The sequence below is a fragment of the Panthera tigris genome, chromosome C2 (genome assembly GCF_018350195.1).
Source record: "Panthera tigris isolate Pti1 chromosome C2, P.tigris_Pti1_mat1.1, whole genome shotgun sequence".
Lineage (NCBI taxonomy): Eukaryota > Metazoa > Chordata > Mammalia > Carnivora > Felidae > Panthera > Panthera tigris.
Genome location: NC_056668.1, coordinates 66,600,733 through 66,623,124, shown reverse-complemented (window position 1 = coordinate 66,623,124; position 22,392 = coordinate 66,600,733). Strand labels below are relative to the sequence as shown.

The window sequence follows — 22,392 nt, the reverse complement described above, 5'->3', positions numbered from 1 at the left end:
CTGGGCCTACAGTTTCTCCAGTGAGAAAAAGAGAGCTTGGGGTTGACATCTAGCTTCCTCAGCAGTCTGGAGTGTTCCCTGGGAAGTCCACTTCTGTCTTACCTTATGGGGAATGCTAGGGAAATAGGCAAGGCTAGATTACCTGAGGAACAATATGGGAGGTAGGGCTCACAGGGATTTGTGTGTGGATTAGTGATGGCACTGCATCCCTCCTGGCCACCTTGCCCAATCAGAGAGCCCAGCAAATGGCTCCACCCACTTGTGCCAGATTGCTGCCTGTTTGACCAGAAAGCAGGGTGAACAGTTAAGCCCAGCTAAGATTCCCAGGCAAAGGCCTGACTGCAGAGCCCAGCCTGTACCTCTGCCCTTGCAGGTAACCAGTCTGACACCCCTACCCAACTGCAGAGCTCATCTTGTGGCCCTGCTGGAGCAGGGACTCTGAACTGTAGAACACAGCCAGAAGTCCTGCATGATCACAGGGTCCATCCTGCAGCCCCATCCAACTATGGAGCATAACCTCTGGCCACACCTGAACACAAAGTTCAGTTAATGGCACCACCTATCCAAGGAGTCTAGTCTCTGGTCCTGTCTGGTCAGAGAGCCCAGCCAGTGGCCATGCCTGTCTGCAGAGACCAGCTAACAGTCCCACCTGATCAGGCAGCCCAGGGAGTGGTCTTGCCTGAATGCAGGGCTGAGCCAGTGGCCCCACCCAACCAGAAACTCTGGCATCAAACCTTGCCCACCCTCCTGTGGGCTCTACCAGCTGGCCTTTGAGAACCTAGTTTGGGCTGACTAGTGAAAATCTTTCCCTATTGAACCAAACCTGTAAAGACTAGAAGAAGTGACTGCTTCCTCAAATGCACACATACCAACACAAGGATACAAGAATAATGAAGAATCAAGGAAATATGGCACCACCGAAGAAACTAGTAAAGCTCCAGTAACCAAACCTAAACAAATGGAGATCTGTGAACTGACTGACCAAGAATTCAGAATAATCCTCTTAATGAATTTCAGTGAACTACAATAAAACACAGATAGTCAACCAAACAAAATTAGGAAAACAGTACATGACCAGAATGAGAAATTCAACAAAGAAATAGAAACCATCAAAAAGTAAAACCAAACATGAATCCTAGAGCTGAAGAATACAGTGGGTGATGTGAAAAATTCAGTAGCTTCAAAAGTGGATTCAGTCAAGGAAAAGAAAAAATCTGTGAACTCAAAGATATTATGCTAAGTGATATGTCAGAATGAGAAAGACAAGTATCATATGATGCCACTCATAAATGGAAAAAAAAAGAATAAGCAAACAAAAAGCAGAAATAGATCCTAATTAAAGAAAGCAAACTGAGGGGGTAGGGTAGGGAGATGAGCAAATTGGGAGAAGAGGAGAAGAAGACACAGGCCTCCAGTTGTGGAATGATTAAGTCACAGGAATAAAATGTAGAGCATAAGGAATACAGTCAATGATATTGTAATAGTGATATAATAAGACATGTTAACTATACTTGTGGTGAACATAGTATAATGTATAAAGTTGTTAAATCACTAAGTTGTATACCTGAAACTAATGTAATGTGTCTACTATATTAAAAAAAAAAACACAAAATAATGAGTTAATGGATACACAAAATAAAAGATGTAAATGGTAACATCAATGACCTAAAACATAAGGGGATAGAGAAGTAAAATTTTTGAGTTTGTGTATGTAATCAAAGTTAAGTTGTTATCAGCTTAGAATAGGATGTTATAACTATATACAATGGAACATCATTCAGCTATCAAAAAGAAGGAAATCGTGCCATTTGTGACAACATGGATTATCCTGGGAGGGTATCATGTTCAGTGCAGTAAGCCAGAGAGAAGAAGGCACATATAATATGATATCACTCACATGTGGAATTTGAAAAAGTTGAACTCAGAAATATTGTTAAATGGCAGTTGCCTGGTGCCAGGGCATGGGGAACATAGGTAGATGTTGGTCAAAGAGTACAAACTTTCACTTATAATATGGATAAGTTGTAGGAATCTAATGTACAAAATGGTAATTATAGCTAATAACACTGTATTGTATACTTGGAATTTGTTTAGAGAGTAAATCTGTTCTTACCACAAACACACACAGAGTGGTAACTGTGTCAGGTGATGGATGTGTTAATTAACTTGATTGTCGTATTCATTACACAGGAACACATGTATCAAATCATCATATTATACATCTTCAATATATCCAATTTCATTTGCCAATTATACTTTGATAAAGCTTGGGGGAACGGGGCAGATACATATATTTCGATAAGCAAGTGAGTGGTGGGAGCATAAAACTGAAATTATCAGAGAATTAGGAAGGTTGGGGTGCCTATCCAGCTCATTTGATGGAGCATGCAACTCTTGATCTTGGGGTTGTGAGTTCAAGCCCTACGTTGGGCCTAGAGAATACTTTAAAAAAATAAAATAAATCTTAAAAACAAAGTTAAATAGAATTAGGAAGGCTTATCAGGAAATGCATTTAAATAAAAAACAGTGTTGAGGTGAACAGAGGGGAAATGCCAGAACAAGGCCATTTTTTCTTCTAGTGAACAATTGTAATACATGGGTGATAATATGCTCAAAGTTCTGTGCCTGAGAATGTGGCTAGGAAGAATCTCAAAGCCAGTGTTATAAGTTACCTGCCACGGTCTTAAAACTGTCTCATTTATCATACAGTGGATAAGATTATCAGTTCTAGGGTCAGACTGCCAGTTTACTTCTATGAAAATCAGATTGAATATAAGTCATTAAAATAATTGCTAATGAAATATGTGAGACAACTGTAAAAACTGTAAAAAAGTTATAAAAGTCAATATGGGAAAGAACTAGAAGGATACTGCTCACAGATTATTTTGCATTTCTCTTTAATATCTAACTACACTTGGCCAAAACAAATTGAATTTCAGTGTATTGTGGATGTGGTCTACATAAGAAAGCAGTGATAAATTCTAATCAGTAGACTTAGACTCAAAACAAAAGGCCTTGACCTTAGCTCAAAATGTGGCAAGTTAATAAACATTTATGTTTTAAGTTAAATAAAACATGTAGTTTTCATATACTATTTTATTTTTTGAAAATTTAAAACATTTATGTGATTCAAAAGTCAGAAGTACATCAAAAGGATGTACCTCTACTGACCTTCATAGATAACTATTTTCATTAGTTTTTAATACACAGACACACCTTGGCAATATTGCAGGTTTGGTTCCAGACCACTGTAACAAAGCAAATAATGCAGTAAGTGAGCCAAATGACTTTTTTGGTTTCCCAGTATATATAAGTTTATACTATACTATAGTCACTATAGTCTATTAAGTGTGTAATAGCATTGTCTAAAAAATGTACATACCTTAATTTAAAAATACTTTATTGCTAAAAAATGTTAAGCATCATCTAAGCTTTCAGCAAGCCATAATCATTTTGCTGGTAGAAGTTCTTGCCTGGATGTTGATGTCTGCTAACTGATCCAGGTGGTGATTGCTAAAGTTGGAGGTGGCTGTGGCAATTTCTTAAGAATAAGACAACAATGAAATTTGCCAATGAAATTTGACTCTTTCACAAGCAATTTCTCTGTAGCATGCGATGCTGTTTGATAGCATTTTACCGACAGTAGAGCTTCTTTCAAAATTGGAGTCAATCCTCTCAAACTCCGCTGCTGCTTTCTTTATCAACTAAGTTTATGTCACATTCTAAATCCATTGTTGTCATTTTGATGGTTCTCACAGCATCTGCACCAGGAGTAGATTACATCTCAAGAAACCACTTTCTTTGCTCATCCGTAAGAGGCAACTGCTTATATATTCAAGTTTTATCATGAGATTGCAGCAATTCAGTCACATCTTCAGTCTCCACTTCTGATTCAGGTTCTCTTGCTGTTTCCACCACAAGTGCAGTTACTTCCTCCATGGGAATCTTGGACCCATACATTCATCCATGAGGGTTGGAAGTCACTTCTCTTAAACTCCCATTGATATTAAAGTTTTGACCTCTTCCCATGAATCATAAATGTTCTTATGGCATCTAGAATGGTGGAATCCTTTCCAGAAAGTTTTCAATGTACTTTGCCTGGACCCATCAGAGGAATTACTGTCTTTAACAGCTATAGCCTTATGAAATACAGTTCTTCAATAAAAAGACTTGAAAGTCAAAATTACAGTTGGCTCTTGAACAAAATGGGTTTGAACTTTGCAGGTCCACTTATACATGGATTTTTAAAAAATAAATATAGCACGGTACTGTGTATTTTCCTTATGATTTTCTTAACATTTTCATTTTTCTAGCTATATCATAAGAATACAGTATATAATATAGCATAAAATATGTGTTAATTGACTGTTTCTGTTATTGGTAAAGCTTTCCGTCAAGAGTAGACTATGAGCAGTTAAGATTTGGGGAGAGTCAAAAGTTATACACAGATTTTTCCACTGCATTGGGGTTGGTGCCCCAACCCCCACATTGTTCAAGTATTATCTATACTTCAAGATCCATGGACTGTAGAATGGATATTCCATTAGGAGATAGGAAAACAACTTTTATCTTGTACATCTCCATCAGAGCTCATGAGTGACTACATTGTCTGCAGTAATTGGAAAGGAATCTTTCTTTTTCTGAATAGGTCTCAATAGTAGGTTTAAAATACTCAGTAAACCATGTTGTAAACAGATGTGCTGTCATCCAGGCTTTGCTATTCCATTTACAGAGCACAGGGAGAGTAGATTTAGCACAATTACTAAGGACCTTAGGATTTTGGAATGGTAAATGAGCACTGGCTTCAACTTCAAGTCACCAGCTGCATAAGTACCTAACAAGAATCATCGTGTCCTTTGAAACTTTGAAGCCAGGCATTGACTTGTCTTTAGCTATGAAAAATCCTAGATGGCATCTTCTTCTAATAGTAAACTATTTTGTCTCCATTGAAAATTTTTTGTTTAATGTAGCTATGTTTATTAATGATTTTAGCTAGATCTTCTGGATAACTTGCTGCAGCTTCTATATCAGCACCTGCTGCTTAACCTTGCACTTTTACATTATGGGGACGGCTTCTTTCCTTAAACCTCACAAACCAGCCTCTGCCAGTTTCCAGTTTTTCTTGTACAGCTTCCTCTCCTCTCTCGGCCTCTCAGAATTGAAGAGTTAGAGCCTTGCTCTGGTTTAGGCTTTGGCTTAAGGGAGTGTTGTGGCTATTTGGATCTTCTATCAAGGTCACTCACTCTTTCTACATATCAGCAATAAGAATGTTTCACCTTCTTATCATTTGAGTGTTTACTGGAGTAGAACTTTTAATTTAAAAGTTCAAGAACTTTTCCTTTGCTTTCACAACGGAGCTGCTTGGTGGAAAAGGCCTAGCTTTCAGCTTGTTTCAGCTTTCTATATGCTTTCCTCACTAAGCTTAATCATTTCTAGCTTTTGATTTGAGAGATTTGGGACTCTTCCTTTTCATTTCAACATGTGGAGGCCATTGTAGGGTTACTAATTGGCCTAATTTCAATATCGTTATATCTCAGGGAGTAGGAAAGCCCTAGGAGAGAGAGAGAGAGATAGGGTAATGGCTGGTCAGTGGAGCAGTCAGAAGACACACAATATTTATCAAGTTCACTGTTTTATATGGGTGTGGTTAATGAGACCTTAAAACAATTACAATAGTAACATCAAAGATAATTGATCCGATTATCGTAGCACATAAAATAATGAAAAAATTTGAAATAAACTGTGAGAATTACAAAATATGACCCAGAGACACAAAGTGAGAAAATGCTGTTGGAAAAATGGTGCCAGTAGACTTGCTCAAAGCAAGACCGTCACAAACCTTTAATTTGTATTAAAAAAAAAAAAAAGACAATATCTGTGAAATGTAATAAAGTATATAAAATAAGAAAGTACTATATCTCTTTTGTTTTATAAATACTAGCAAGCACATATATGTATTCTTACTTTACCTTACTGTAAGTGCACTGTATACATTTTTTTTGCACCATCTTTTTTCCTTAACAATATATCTTGGAAATCACTCTGTCAGTTTATGGAGATTTTCAATTCTTTTTTAGAATATCTGTATAACTCCATTGTGTGTGTATACCATTATTTATTCAGTTCTCTGTTGATGGACAGTTGGGTTGTTTCCAATATTTTGTTACGGCAAATGATGCTACAGTGAATAACTTTGGTGCATATATTATTTAGTTTTGAGGGAGGTATATCTTTAGGAAAGACTCCCTAAAGAACAATTGTTTGATAAAGTATAAAGGCACATGTGATTTTGGTTTTGTAAGATTGCCCTCCATAAGATTTGTATCACTTTTCAATTTTACCAGTGCTATATTAGGGTAGTTATTTTTCCACAACCTGATGAATAGAGTATATATATTGATAAGCTTTTATACTTTTTAGTATATTTTTAATTTATATTTTTAAGTTATGAATACATTTGAACATTTTTTCCATTTGTTTAAGGACAGTATGCTTTTTTCCCTCCATGAATTGTCCATGTCTTTTATTTTTCTATTGTGTTTTGTTCTTTTTCTTAAGTTTTTAAGGTTGTTTTATATATTAGGGAGAATAGTGCTTTGTAGTATAAGTTGAAAGTATTTTTATCTAGTTTTTTAGTTGGCTTTGGCTGTGTTTATTCTGTGTTTTACCTCACATTTTTAAAAAATGTCGTTGAATTTATGAACTTCTGTATTGGCAAGAAATGCTTTTCTTGATCTAAGATTATAAAGGAATTCCCTAACATTGTTCTTCATGTAATTGTCTGATTATGATTCCCTTCTTTTGAGCTGTGTTCCATTAGAAGTTTATTCTAGTACAGTAGTCACCCCTTATCCATGGGGGATACATTCTATGTGCCATGGGGCACTACTCTCCCTAATATATAAAACAACCTTAAAAACTTAAGAAAAAGAACAAAACACAATAGAAAAATAAAACACATGACAATTCATGGAGGGAAAAAATGGGGGATGCATTCCAATACCATCAGTGGATGCCTGAAACCCAGATAGTACCGAACCCTATGTATATTATGTTTTTCCCATACCTACATACCTTTGATAAATTTTAATTTATAAATTAGGCACAGTAAGAGATTAATAACAACAACATAACAAAATAGAACAATTATGTAATGTTATAAATCTTTTGTGAATGTGATCTTTCTCTCAAATTATTTACTGTATGTACCCTTCTTGTGATGATGTGAGATGATAAATTGCCTATGTAATGAGATGAAGTGAGGTGAATACTATAGACATTATGATGTAGTGTGAAGCCACTATTGACCTTCTGATGATATATCATCTGTTATGGACCATGGTTAACTGTGGGTAACTAAAACCATGGGAAGTGAAACCAACAGATAAGCAGCAGGGGAGACCTACTGTATATGGCTTTTCAATTTCACCTTTCTTTCATGGTGACATTCTGCAGTCACAATTTCATTTATTAAAAGGTTTATTTACACACAACGAATGAAAAAATTCTTTAGCTTTTATCTTTACTTTTTTCCCCATGTTTTATGTACTAATTTGCATTTTTTATTTGGATATTTTAAACTTACATTTGGTTTTGGATGTATATCTGCCTCATTTGTCAATCTGACAACAGACCAATTTTACCAATTTGTACACGAGTTACCCTGTTTTAATTAAAAGCTTTTCTTGTATGTTTTATCTAATGGGGCTAGTTTCCTTCATTGCTGTCCTTTTTCAGTGTTCATACGCATTCTTGCTTGCTTGCTTTTTAATGTAATGCTTGGAATTAACTTGGTATTTTCATTGGTATTGTTAAATTTACACATTGTCATGTAGGAGAATTGACATCCTTCTTTTTTAGACTGATTGGTCTTATTCATGAAGAGACATGTTTCTCTATTTCTTTAAGTCTATTTTTGGGCTTCCAAGAATGTTCTGAAAATTTTCTCATGTAGAAGTTGAGTATATATTTTTAAAATAGCTTTGTGTAATATGGTTTATATAGCATACCATTTAAAGTATAAGTTAGTGGGTTTTAGTATATTCACAGAGTTGTGCAATTATCACCAATATCTAATTTCAGAACATTTTCATCACCCTAGAAAAACCCTGGTTGCATTAGCAGTTACTCTCAAATTTCCTCTAGTCTCCTCATTCTCCCTTAGTCCTAAGCAACCACTAATGCAATAGTGTGCCTTCTGTTTTATAGACTTTCGTATTCTGGAAATTTCATATAAATGGGATCATATAATATGTGGTCTTTTATGACTGGTTTCTTTCACTTAGCATAATATTTTCAAGTTTCATCCATGGTATAACATATATTCCCATTTTTTCTATTTTAAAAAAAAAATTGAGTGTAGTTGACACATGATGTTACATTAGTTTTAGGTATAGAACATAGTGATTCAATAGCTCTGTATGTTTTGTTATGATCACCACAAATGTAGCTACCATCTGTCACCATACAATGCTATTACAGTACCATCGATTACATTCCTTATGCTGTACCTTTTATTCCTGTGACTTATTTCATAACTGGAAGCTTGTATCTCCCACTCCCCTTCACTTATTTTGCCTGTCCCTCTCCCCCTTTGCCTCTGGCAACCATAAGTTTGTATTCTGTTTTTATAGATATGATCTTGCTTTTTGTTTGTTTATTCATGTTTTTTAGAATCTAGATATAGGTGAAATCATAGGATATTTATTTTTGACTGACTTATTTTGCTTAGCATAATACCCTCTAGGTCCATGCATGTTGTCGCAAGTGGCAAGGTCTCATACTTTTTATGGCTAAGTAGTATTTCATTGTGTATATACCACATCTTCTTTATACATTCATCTATTGATGAACACTTGGAGTACTTCCATTTCTTGGCTATTGTAAATAATGCTGCAGTAAAGCATGTATCAGTTCTTAAGTTCTTTATATTGGAGAATAATATTCCATTGTATGGATATACTACATTTCTATCCATTCATCAATTAATGGGCATTTGGTATGTTTTTGCTTTTTGGCTATTATTAATAATCCTGCTGTGAACATGCATGTACAAGTATATCCCTAGGAGTAGAATTGCTGAATTATGTGGTAACTTTATTTTTAACATTATGAGATTTTTCAAACTCCTCAAAAGCATCTGCGTAATATTACATTCCCACTAGCAATGTATATGAATTCCTATCCTTCACATCTTCTCCAATGCTTGTTTTTATCTTTTTTAATATATCCTTATGAGTGTCCAGTGCTATCTCATTATAGTTTGGACTGCATTTCCCTAATGGCTAATGATGTTGAGCATCTTTTCATGTGTTTATTGATCATATGAATATCTTAGAAAAATATTCAGATCTTTTGCTATTTTTAAATTATTTGCTATTTTAAATTATTTAAAGTATTGCTAGTTTTTATTATTGAGGTAAGTATTCTTTATATATACTAGATACGTCTCTTATCAGACATAAGATTTGGAAATATTTTCTTCCATTCTGTGGGTTATCTTTTCATGTTTTTGATGATGATTTTCGAAGCACAGAAGCTATGGATTTTGATAAATTTATCAATTTTTTTCTTTTGCTGTCATATCTGGGAATCCACTGTATAACTCAGTGTCACAAGGATGTACTCCTGTTTTCTTGAGTTCTATAGTTTTATCTTACATTGAGACATATGATCTACTTGGACTTTTGTGACTGATGTAAGTTGGGAATCTAACTTCATTCCTTTGCATGTACATATCCAGGTGTCTCTGCACCATTTGTCAAAAATCAGGTGACCACAAATGTGAGGGTTTATTTCTGGGCTTTCAATTCTGTTTCAATGATATATATTTATCCTTATGCTGATACTGTACTTGAAAAAAATGTTTATTTATTTTGAGAGAGAGAAAGAGCACAGAGAGAGCACACTTGAGTGGGGGAGGGACAGAGAGAGAGGGAGAGAGAGAATCCCAAGTAGGTTCTGTGCTGACAGTATGGGGCTCAATCCCACAAACCACGAGATCATGACCTGCACAAACCATGAGACCTAAACCATGACCTAAGTCGAAATAAAAAGCCAGATGCTTAACCAAACTGAGCCACCCAGGTGCCCTGATATTGTATTGTTTTGATCACTGTAGTTTGGTAGTAAGTTTTCAAATCAGGAAATGTGAGCCCTCTAAATTTGTTTACTTTGAAAAAAATTTTGATCATTCTAGGTCACTTGCATTTCCTTATAAATTTTAGGATCATCTTGCCAATTTCTGCAAAGAAGCCTTCTGAGTTTTGATAGGGATTGTCTGAAGTTGTTGGTCATTTTGGGAAATATTTTCATCTTAATAATATTAAGCCTTATGGTCGATGCAGATAGTTCATTAATATCTTTCAACAATTTTTACAGTTTTCAGAGTACAAGGTTTTTTTTGTTGTTGTTGTTAAGCTTATTCCTAACCATTTTATTCTTTTTGATGCTATTGTAAATTGAATTTATTTCTTAATTACATTTACAGATTATTTATTAAAGTATACAGAAAAAACTGGTTTTTGTACATGGGTCTTATATCCCGTAATCTATTAAGCTTGTTTATTCATTCTTACAGTACTTTTGTGAATTCTTGAGGATTTTTTATATACAAGACCATGCCATCTGCAAATATGGTTTTGCTTCTTCCTTTCAGTCTGGATGTCTTTCCTTTTCTATCTTTTCCTTCCTTCCTTCCTTCCTTCCTTCCTTCCTTCCTTCCTTCCTTCATTCCTTCCATCCATCCTTCCTCTTCCTCCTTTCCCTTCCCTTTCTTTCTCTTCACTTCCCTTCCCCTTTCTTCCCTTCTCTTTTCTTTTTCCTTTCCTTTCCTTTCCTTTCCTTTCCTTTCCTTTCCTTTCCTTTCCTTTCCTTTCCTTTCCTTTCCTTTCCTTTCCTTTTTTCTCTAATTTACCTGGCTGGAATCCAATAAAATATGGAATAGGCATAGCAACCACATACATCTTTGCCTTGTCCCTTATCTTGGGGCAGAAGTATTCAGTCTTTCACCATCAATCTTGATGTTAGTTGTGGGTTTTTTGCAGATGGCTTTGTTGAATGCTTTTATCATGAGAGAGTGTTAGATTTTGTCAGGTGCTGTTTCTGCATCTGTTGAGATCATCATGTGGGTTTTTTTGTCCATCTTATTGATATAGTGTATTATGTTAATTGATTTTGAGATATTGATCTTGGATTTTCTGGGTAAATCCCACTTGGTTATTTGTATAATACTATTTATCTGTTGCTAGATTTGGTTTACTGAGGATTGTTGCATCTATACTTACTAGATATATTGGTCTGTAGTTCTCTTCTCTCAATATGACTTTGTGTGGTTTTAAGGAAGAATTTGTGAAAGATTTATGTTTCTTATGTAAATATTTGATAAATTTTACCAGTCAAGCCATTTGGGCCCAGACTTTTCTTTGGAGTAAATTTATTACTAATTCAATCAGTTGACTTCTTATAGGTCTATTCATATTTCCTGTTTTTTCCTGAATCAAGTTTGATAGTTTGTGTGTTTCCAGGAATTTGTTCATTTTATATAGCTTCTCTAATTTGTTGGTATTCATTTCACATTATTTTCTTATAACCCCGCCCCTTTTTTCTCTGTACATTCAGTAATGTTATCCCTTCTTTCATTCCTGACTTTAGTAATTTAAGTCCTCTCTCTTCATTTCTGAATCAGCCTAGGTAAAGTTTTTCAATTTCATTCATCTTTTCAAAGCACTGTTAAAAGTATTTAAACAAGGAAGCCATTAGATTGAGGTGGCTGTAATGCCTTGGTAGCTTACATAAGCAAGACAAAACATAAGCCAGAAGCAGTGCACTCAAATCCAAGAAATTGAAACTTGAGAACAACCAATCACAAACAGCCATTGAGGCTTTCCCAAGTAAGGCAAGTGCTTAAGCTATAACCAGTCAAATAATTGCTTTGCTTTGCTTCAGCATCTTCTCTATAAAAACTTTGCTCCTCCCCCTGTTAGTGGAGGGCTTCTAACCACCTTTGGTTTGGCACTGCCCAATTGAAATCAATTTATGCTCAAATAAAATCTTGAAAAATTTTATGTGTCTCAAGTTTGCCTTTTACCAGAACCAATTTTTGTTTAGTTGATTTTTCTTTTATTATTTTTGGCTATTTCATTAATTTCTGCTCTTTATTATTTTCTTCCTTCTTATTTTGGCTTTATGTTGTTCTTCAATTTGCAATTGTCTAAAGTTGAAGATTAGGGTATTAGTTTCAAACCTTTATTTTTTTAATAGAAGCATTTATAGCTATACATTTCTCTCAAAATACTACTTTCACTGCATCTTCTAAGTTCGGTACGTTATGTTTTCATTTTTTATATTCATTAATTTTAAGGTACTTTGTAATTTCTATTGTGATTTTTTCCCTAACCCATGTCATTTAGTAGTTTCTTGTTTAATTCCCACATTATGAATCTCAAACATTATTTGTTATTCATTTTGAATTTTATTCCATTCTTAGGAAACATACTTTGTGTAATTTAGTGTGTGTATGTATATATATGGATGTGTGTGTGTGTGTGTATATATATTTATATATTTTATAAATATATATTTATATATATTATATGTGTGTGTGTATGTATATATATGGATGTGTGTATATATATATATTTTAAGATTTTAAGACTTTATATATATATATTTTTTAAATATAATATTTAAAAAATATATATATATATATTTTAAGACTTTATTTTTAAGCAATTTCTACACACAACATGGGACTCAAACCCACAACCTTGAGATCATGAGTTGCATGTTCCACTGACTGAGGCAGCTAGGCACCCCTATACTTTTATACATTGAGGCTTGTTTTATTGCCTGCATATGGTCTATCCTGGAGAATGTTCTATGTGAATTCAAGAACAATGTGCACTCTTCTCTTGTTGGATGGAGTTCTACAGATGTCTGTTAGGTCTAGTTGATTTAGAATATTGTCTTAGAAGACTAAGTTGATCTTCTGCTTAGTTGTTCTATCCAGTTGAAAGTTAGGGTATTTAAGTCTTAAGCTATTATTTTTTAATTTCTCTTTTCATTTATGACAAGTTTTGTTCCTGTATTTCAGCACCCTGTATATATTTATAGTTGTTTATATATACTTGATGGGTTGATCCTTTTATCATTATAGAATGATCCTTTTGTTTTTATTAATGTTTTTGAACAGTCTATTTTATCTGATATTAGTATGGCCACTCTGGTTTATTATGGTTGTGGTTTGCATTATATTTTCTCTGCCTTTTACTTTTGACCTTTTTGTATTTTTGTATCTGTCTTCTACAGACAGCATATAGTTGGATTCTGGCTTTTTTTTTTTTTTTATTTTTTTATTTTTTTTATTTTTTTATTTTTTAATATATGAAATTTACTGTCAAATTGGTTTCCATACAACACCCAGTGCTCATCCCAAAAGGTGCCCTCCTCAATACCCATCACCCACCCTGCCCTCCCTCCCACCCCCCATCAACCCTCAGTTTGTTCTCAGTTTTTAACAGTCTCTTATGCTTTGGCTCTCTCCCACTCTAACCTCTTTTTTTTTTTTTTTTCCCTTCCCCTCCCCCATGGGTTTCTGTTATGTTTCTCAGGATCCACATAAGAGTGAAACCATATGGTATCTGTCTTTCTCTGTATGGCTTATTTCACTTAGCATCACACTCTCCAGTTCCATCCATGTTGCTACAAAAGGCCATATTTCATTTTTTCTCATTGCCACGTAGTATTCCATTGTGTATATAAACCACAATTTCTTTATCCATTCATCAGTTGATGGACATTTAGGCTCTTTCCATAATTTGGCTATTGTTGAGAGTGCCGCTATAAACATTGGGGTACAGGTGCCCCTATGCATCAGTACTCCTGTATCCCTTGGATAAATTCCTAGCAGTGCTATTGCTGGGTCATAGGGTAGGTCTATTTTTAATTTTCTGAGGAACCTCCACACTGTTTTCCAGAGCGGCTGCACCAATTTGCATTCCCACCAACCGTGCAAGAGGGTTCCTATTTCTCCACATCCTCTCCAGCATCTATAGTCTCCTGATTTCTTCATTTTGGCCACTCTGACTGGCGTGAGGTGGTATCTGAGTGTGGTTTTGATTTGTATTTCCCTGATAAGGAGCGACGTTGAACATCTTTTCATGTGCCTGTTGGCCATCCGGATGTCTTCTTTAGAGAAGTGTCTATTCATGTTTTCTGCCCATTTCTTCACTGGGTTATTTGTTTTTCGGGTGTGGAGTTTGATGAGCTCTTTATAGATTTTGGATACTAGCCCTTTGTCCGATGTGTCATTTGCAAATATCTTTTCCCATTCCGTTGGTTGCCTTTTAGTTTTGTTGGTTGTTTCCTTTGCTGTGCAGAAGCTTTTTATCTTCATAAGGTCCCAATAATTCACTTTTGCTTTTAATTCCCTTGCCTTTGGGGATGTGCTGAGTAAGAGATTGCTACGGCTGAGGTCAGAGAGGTCTTTTCCTGCTTTCTCCTCTAAGGTTTTGATGGTTTCCTGTCTCACATTCAGGTCCTTTATCCATTTTGAGTTTATTTTTGTGAATGGTGTGAGAAAGTGGTCTAGTTTCAGCCTTCTGCATGTTGCTGTCCAGTTCTCCCAGCACCATTTGTTAAAGAGACTGTCTTTTTTCCATTGGATGTTCTTTCCTGCTTTGTCAAAGATGAGTTGGCCATACGTTTGTGGGTCTAGTTCTGGGGTTTCTATTCTATTCCATTGGTCTATGTGTCTGTTTTTATGCCAATACCATGCTGTCTTGATGATGACAGCTTTGTAGTAGAGGCTAAAGTCTGGGATTGTGATGCCTCCTGCTTTGGTCTTCTTCTTCAAAATTACTTTGGCTATTCGGGGCCTTTTGTGGTTCCATATGAATTTTAGGATTGCTTGTTCTAGTTTCGAGAAGAATGCTGGTGCAATTTTGATTGGGATTGTATTGAATGTGTAGATAGCTTTGGGTAGTATTGACATTTTGACAATATTTATTCTTCCAATCCATGAGCAGGGAATGTCTTTCCATTTCTTTATATCTTCTTCAATTACCTGCATAAGCTTTCTATAGTTTTCAGCATACAGATCTTTTACATCTTTGGTTAGATTTATTCCTAGATATTTTATGCTTCTTGGTGCAATTGTGAATGGGATCAGTTTCTTCATTTGTCTTTCTGTTGCTTCATTGTTAGTGTATAAGAATGCAACTGATTTCTGCACATTGATTTTGTATCCTGCAACTTTGCTGAATTCATGTATCAGTTCTAGCAGACTTTTGGTGGAGTCTATCGGATTTTCCATGTATAATATCATGTCATCTGCAAAAAGCGAAAGCTTGACTTCATCTTTGCCAATTTTGATGCCTTTGATTTCCTTTTGTTGTCTGATTGCTGATGCTAGAACTTCCAGCACTATATTAAACAACAGCGGTGACAGTGGGCATCCCTGTCGTGTTCCTGATCTCAGGGAAAAAGCTCTCAGTTTTTCCCCGTTGAGGATGATGTTAGAAAAGCTGTGGGCTTTTCATAAATGGCCTTTATGATCTTTAAGTATGTTCCTTCTATCCCGACTTTCTCAAGGGTTTTTATTAAGAAAGGGTGCTGGATTTTGTCAAAGGCCTTTTCTGCATCGATTGACAGGATCATATGGTTCTTCTCTTTTTTGTTGTTAATGTGATGTATCACGTTGATCGATTTGCGAATGTTGAACCAGCCCTGCATCCCAGGAATGAATCCCACTTGATCATGGTGAATAATTCTTTTTATATGCTGTTGAATTCGATTTTCTAGTATCTTATTGAGAATTTTTGCATCCATATTCATCAGGGATATTGGCCTGTAGTTCTCTTTTTTTACTGGGTCTCTGTCTGGTTTAGGAATCAAAGTAATACTGGCTTCATAGAATGAGTCTGGAAGTTTTCCTTCCCTTTCTATTTCTTGGAATAGCTTGAGAAGGATAGGTATTATCTCTGCTTTAAATGTCTGGTAGAACTCCCCTGGGAAGCCATCTGGTCCTGGACTCTTATTTGTTGGGAGATTTTTGATAACCGATTCAATTTCTTCGCTGGTTATGGGTCTGTTCAAGCTTTCTATTTCCTCCTGATTGAGTTTTGGAAGAGTGTGGGTGTTTAGAAATTTGTCCATTTCTTCCAGGTTGTCCAATTTGCTGGCATATAATTTTTCATAGTATTCCCTGATAATTGTTTGTATCTCTGAGGGATTGGTTGTAATCATTCCATTTTCATTCATGATTTTATCTATTTGGGTCATCTCCCTTTTCTTTTTGAGAAGCCTGGCTAGAGGTTTGTCAATTTTGTTTATTTTTTCAAAAAACCAACTCTTGGTTTCGTTGATCTGCTCTACAGTTTTTTTAGATTCTATATTGTTTATTTCTGCTCTGATCTTTATTATTTCTCTTCTTCTGCTGGGTTTAGGCTGCCTTTGCTGTTCTGCTTCTATTTCCTTTAGGTGTGCTGTTAGATTTTGTATTTGGGATTTTTCTTGTTTCTTGAGATAGGCCTGGATTGCAATGTATTTTCCTCTCAGGACTGCCTTCGCTGCATCCCAAAGCGTTTGGATTGTTGTATTTTCATTTTTGTTTGTTTCCATATATATTTTAATTTCTTCTCTAATTGCCTGGTTGACCCACTCATTCGTTAGTAGGGTGTTCTTTAACCTCCATGCTTTTGGAGGTTTTCCAGACTTTTTCCTGTGGTTGATTTCAAGCTTCATAGCATTGTGGTCTGAAAGTATGCATGGTATAATTTCAATTCTTGTAAACTTATGAAGGGCTGTTTTGTGACCCAGTATATGATCTATCTTGGAGAATGTTCCATGTGCACTCGAGAAGAAAGTATATTCTGTTGCTTTGGGATGCAGAGTTCTAAATATATCTGTCGAGTCCATCTGATCCAATGTATCATTCAGGGCCCTTGTTTCTTTATTGACTGTGTGTCTAGATGATCTATCCATTTCTGTAAGTGGGGTGTTAAAGTCCCCTGCAATGACCACATTCTTATCAATAAGGTTGCTTATGTTTATGAGTAATTGTTTTATATATCTGGGGGCTCGGGTATTTGGCGCATAGACATTTATAATAGTTAGCTCTTCCTGGTGGATAGACCCTGTGATTATTATATAATGCCCTTCTTCATCTCTTGTTACAGCCTTTAATTTAAAGTCTAGTTTGTCTGATATAAGTATGGCTACTCCAGCTTTCTTTTGGCTTCCAGGAGCATGATAAATAGTTCTCCATCCCCTCACTCTCAATCTAAAGGTGTCCTCAGATCTAAGATGAGTCTCTTGTAGACAGCAAATAGATGGGTCTTGTTTTTTTTATCCATTCTGATACCCTATGTCTTTTAGTTGGCGCATTTAATCCATTTACATTCAGTGTTATTATAGAAAGATATGGGTTTAGAGTCATTGTGATGTCTGTATGTTTTATGCTTGTAGTGATGTCTCTGGTACTTTGTCTCACAGGATCCCCCTTAGGATCTCTTGTAGGGCTGGTTTCGCGGTGACAAATTCCTTCAGTTTTTGTTTGTTTGGGAAGACCTTTATCTCTCCTTCTATTCTAAATGACAGACTTGCTGGATAAAGGATTCTCGGCTGCAGATTTTTTCTGTTTAGCACACTGTAGATATCGTGCCAAGCCTTTCTGGCCTGCCAAGTTTCAAAGGAGAGATCAGTCCCGAGTCTTATAGGTCTCCCTTTATATGTGAGGGCACGTTTATCCCTTGCTGCTTTCAGAATTTTCTCTTTATCCTTGTATTTTGCCAGTTTCACTATGATATGTCGTGCAGAAGATCGATTCAAGTTACGTCTGAAGGGAGTTCTCTGTGCCTCTTGGATTTCAATGCCTTTTTCCTTCCCCAGTTCAGGGAAGTTCTCAGCTATAATTTGTTCAAGTACCCCTTCAGCACCCTTCCCTCTCTCTTCCTCCTCTGGGATACCAATTATGCGTATATTATTTTTTTTTTAGTGTATCACTTAGTTCTCTAATTTTCCCCTCATACTCCTGGATTTTTTTATCTCTCTTTCTTTCAGCTTCCTCTTTCTCCATAACTTTATCTTCTAGTTCACCTATTCTCTCCTCTGCCTCTTCAAGCCGAGCCATCGTGGTTTCCATTTTGTTTTGCATTTCGTTTAAAGCGTTTTTCAACTCCTCGTGACTGTTGCTTAGTCCCTCGATCTTTGTGGCAAGAGATTCTCTGCTGTCCTGTATACTGTTTTCAAGCCCAGCGATTAGTTTTATGACTATTATTCTAAATTCACTTTCTGTTATATTATTTAAATCCTTTTTGATCAGTTCATTAGCTGTTGTTATTTCCTGGAGATTCTTCTGAGGGGAATTCTTCCGTTTGGTCATTTTGGAGAGTCCCTTGCGTGGTGAGGACCTGCAGTGCACTTCCCCTGTGCTGTGGTGTATAACTGGAGTTAGTGGGCGGGGCCGCAGTCCGACCCAATGTCTGCCCCCAGCCCACCGCTGGGGCCACAGTCAGACTGGTGTGTGCCTTCTCTTCCCCTCTCCTAGGGGCGGGATTCACTGTGGGGTGGCGTGTCCCGTCTGGGCTACTTGCACACTGCCAGACTTGTGTTGCTGGGGATCTGGCGTATTAGCTGGGGTGCGTAGGCAAGGTGCACGGGGGGTGGAGGGGCAGGCTTAGCTCGCTTCTCCTTAGGTGATCCACTTCAGGAGGAGCCCTGTGGCAGCGGGAGGGAGTCAGATCCGCTGCCGGAGGTTTGGCTCCGCAGAAGCACAGAGTTGGGTGTTTGCGCGGAGCGAGCAAGTTCCCTGGCAGGAACCGGTTCCCTTTGGGATTTTGGCTGGGGGATGGGCGGGGGAGATGGCGCTGGCGCCTTTGTTCCCCGCCAAGCTGAGCTCTGCCGTCCGGGGGCTCAGCAGCTCTCCCTCCCTTTGTCCTCCAGCCTTCCCGCTTTCCGAGCAGAGCTGTTAACTTATGACCTCCCAGACGCTAAGTCGCGCTTGCTGTCGGAACACAGTCTGTCCGGCCCCTCCGCTTTTGCCAGCCAGACTCGGCGGCTCCGCTTGGCCGGCGAGCCGCCCCTCCGCCCCGGCTCCCTCCCGCCAGTCCGTGGAGCGCGCACCGCCTCGCCGCCCTTCCTACCCTCTTCCGTGGGCCTCTAGTCTGCGCTTGACTCCGGAGACTCCCTTCTGCTAATCCTCTGGCGGTTTTCTGGGTTCTTTAGGCAGGTGTAGGTGGAATCTAAGTGATCGGCAGGACGCGCTGTGAGCCCCTCGTCCTCCTACGCCGCCATCTTCCGGAACTCGGATTCTGGCTTCTTATCCAGTCTGCTAATTTTTATTATTTAACCCATTCACATTTAATGTTATTATTGATATAGTTGGGGTAACATCTATGTTTTGTCTCTTTATTTTCTATATATCTTATGTCTTTTTATGTCCTCTGTACTTCTTTTACTGATTTCTTTTAATTGAATATTTCCTAGTATAACATTTTAATTTCTTTAATTAATTTTTCTCTTTTTTTTTTTTTTTAATTATTCCCAGTGGTTACTCAAGGAGTTATAATATAGCTTAAAATTTATACTAACTTAGTTCCAGTGAGATATAGAAACATTATTCTGGTATAGTGTTATTTTGATGTGCTATTACTGTTATATGTGTATATCTATATGTGTTACAAACCCAGTAATACATTGTTATAATTTATGTAATTTTATGTCTTTTTAAATGTTTATTTACTTATTTTGAGAGAGAAAGTGAGCGAACAGGGGAGGGGCAGAGAAGGGGGGAGAGAGAGAGAGAGAGAGAGAGAGAGAGAGAGAGAGAGAGAGAGAATATCCTAAGCAGGCTCCACACTATCAGTGCAGAACCCCATGCAGGCTTGAACCTGTGAACCATGAGATCATGACCTGAGCCAAAATAAGAGTTGGATGCTTAACCAACTGGGCCACCTAGGCACCCCAATTTTATGTCTTTAAAGAAGGTAAGATGAGAGAAAAATGTATATTTATTGTTACATTAAAATTCGTATTTAAGATTTGTGTTTTTCTTTATTCTTATTGTTTTTAGTTACTATCTTTTGTCATTTCCTTACTCCAATACAGTTTTGCTCTGTTAACTCTAAACAGAGCAAAGAGAAATTTTATTTAAGTAAAAAATGAATTTCATTCAGGAATAGCAGAGGAATTGCAATTTGGGACAAGCAAGCTATGGTGAACCATAAGCAAGTCTGAAAAGACAAAGGAGGGTCAGCTTTTATTATGTTTTAGGAGGAAATTAGGGAGTGTTTTGTTTAGAACAAAAGTGTACTGGAGAAGAACAAGAGTTTGAGTTTGTGGTGGTTTCTGATTGGTTGTAAATGGTAGTTAGTATGTTGTCACTAGAGCAGAGAGGGATCTTCCTTCCTATTTTTAAAGACAGGAGATACAATTCCGATTTGAAAAGTGCTCTCCCTTGTTGAAATAATTCTTCCTTCTTCCTGCTGGTTATGTAGGCTACAATGAGTGGTATGGGCTTAACAGCTCTCCCTTCAGGGCTTCCCTGATCCATGGTAAGGGAGGTTTTCTTTATTTAGTTTCACAACTCCCGCATGTCAACCTTTGGGCTGTTATTGCCAAATGTAATGCATTTTTATATGTTACATACATGTCATTTTATACAGTTGCTTTTTAAATCAGGAGAGGGAAGGAGAGGAAATATGCAATAATACTGTCTTTATAAGTATCTACATAACTACTTCTATTGGCACTTTTTGTTTTTTTGTGTGTGGAATTAAAATACTGTTTTGGGTCACTTGTTTTCCAACCTGAAGAATTTTCTCTAGTATTTCTTATAAGGAAAATCTGCTAGAAGAGAATGTTTTTAGTTTTTGTTTCAGTGAAAATGCCTTTATGATGCCTTTACTTTAGAAAGATAGTTTCCTTCATGTAATATTCTGGGTTGATGGTTTTTTTTTTTTTCTTTCAGCTGTTAGAATATATCATTTCATTGCATTCTAGCTTTCATTGTTTTGTTAAGAAGTCAGCTCTTAATCTTATTGGTTTCTCTTGTATATGATGCATTGTTTTTCTGCTGCTGCTTTCAAGATTTTCTCTTGTTTTTTTACATTTTTACTATGATGCATCTGGGTATGGATATTTTTATGTTTATCCTACTTGGAGTTCACTTAGTCTCTTGTTGCACATAATAGTTCCCACATTTCTCTGAGGCTCTGTTAATTTTTCCTTCCCTTTTTTCTGTCCTCTCAGATTGCATAGTCTCTATTGGTATATCTTCATGTTTGCTGATTCTTCTGACAGCTTGCATGTAGTATTTAGCTCTGTAGTAAATTATTTATTTCAGTTATTGCACTCTTTACTTTCAGAATTTCCATTTAGCTCTTTTTTTTTAATCATTTCTTTCTCTTTACTCTTATTCTCTTCTTGCTGAGACATTGTCATCATACCTTCCTTTACTTCATTTAGCATAGTTTTCTTTTGTTCTTTGACTGTATTTGTATACCTCGAAGTCTGGCATTCCCAAATCTGGAGCCTATCAAAGTTCTTTTGCATGTTTTTCCCTTGTGTTTGGGACACACTTTCCTGTTTCTTTGCATGTCTCATAGTTTTTATTGTTGTTGAACCCTGGATATTTTAGATAATATATTGTAGCATTTGTGAATATTGATTCCTTCTTTCCTTCCCCACTCTTTCTATTCTCCTGATTCTTTCTTGGAAATCATAGAAAATACTTAGGATTGTACTTAATGTAAGGACATTGAAATTAAAAGTGTCTATGATTAAAGTTCTTGGATTTGGTAAAATCCACTTTGTATGCTCAGTGGTCTCTTTTCTTTTGGTTGTGACTCGTTTGTAAATAAATGAAGTTTCCATATAAGTGAGTTATTACCACATTTAGAAATTTTTCCAAATGCTGAGTCCTTTATTTTTAATACAAAGTTTACATTTATAGTTTTGTTCCTTTTGTAATACATTTGTTTAGCTAATGAATGATATTTCTTTCTTTTAGGTTACACCTATGTCTGAGGATTGGACCACTATTGACTGGTATCGATTTTTCTGTTTATGGGAGAAGCTGCCAATTTCTATGAAACGGGTGGCAGAGCTAGTGGGAGTCGAAGAAGCGTTCTTGGCTCGCTGTGTGAAAGGAAAAGTAGTAGCCAGAACTGAGAGACAGCATCGCCAGATGGCCATCCATAAAAGGTAAATATCAAGGAGTCTACACTATCCAGTATTTAACACAGTTTTTGGATATATAGTAGATGTTCAGTTTATTGTAGTCACTTTCATTATCATTAAAATCAAATTTTTGGCTGAGTATGGTAAAAAGTTTCACTTTCCTGTATTTACTGAATTGATTGATATTTCTCTCTTGCTATTTATAGTTTAGAA

General features: G+C 36.4%; 1 protein-coding gene across 5 annotated transcripts in view; it reads left to right on the top strand.

Annotated features, from left to right (window-relative positions):
- Positions 1–22,392, top strand: part of POLQ (DNA polymerase theta) — a 157,749-nt gene that overhangs the window by 31,373 nt on the left and 103,984 nt on the right. For all 5 annotated transcript variants that reach the window (XR_006222195.1, XM_042999132.1, XM_007098338.3 and 2 more), the window contains exon 13: positions 22,010–22,203. Coding sequence is in view for 4 of the 5 variants with exons in the window: in XM_042999132.1 (XP_042855066.1) it covers positions 22,010–22,203 (194 nt within the window). In the remaining variant the exon portion in view is untranslated. The remainder of the gene's footprint in view (positions 1–22,009; positions 22,204–22,392) is intronic.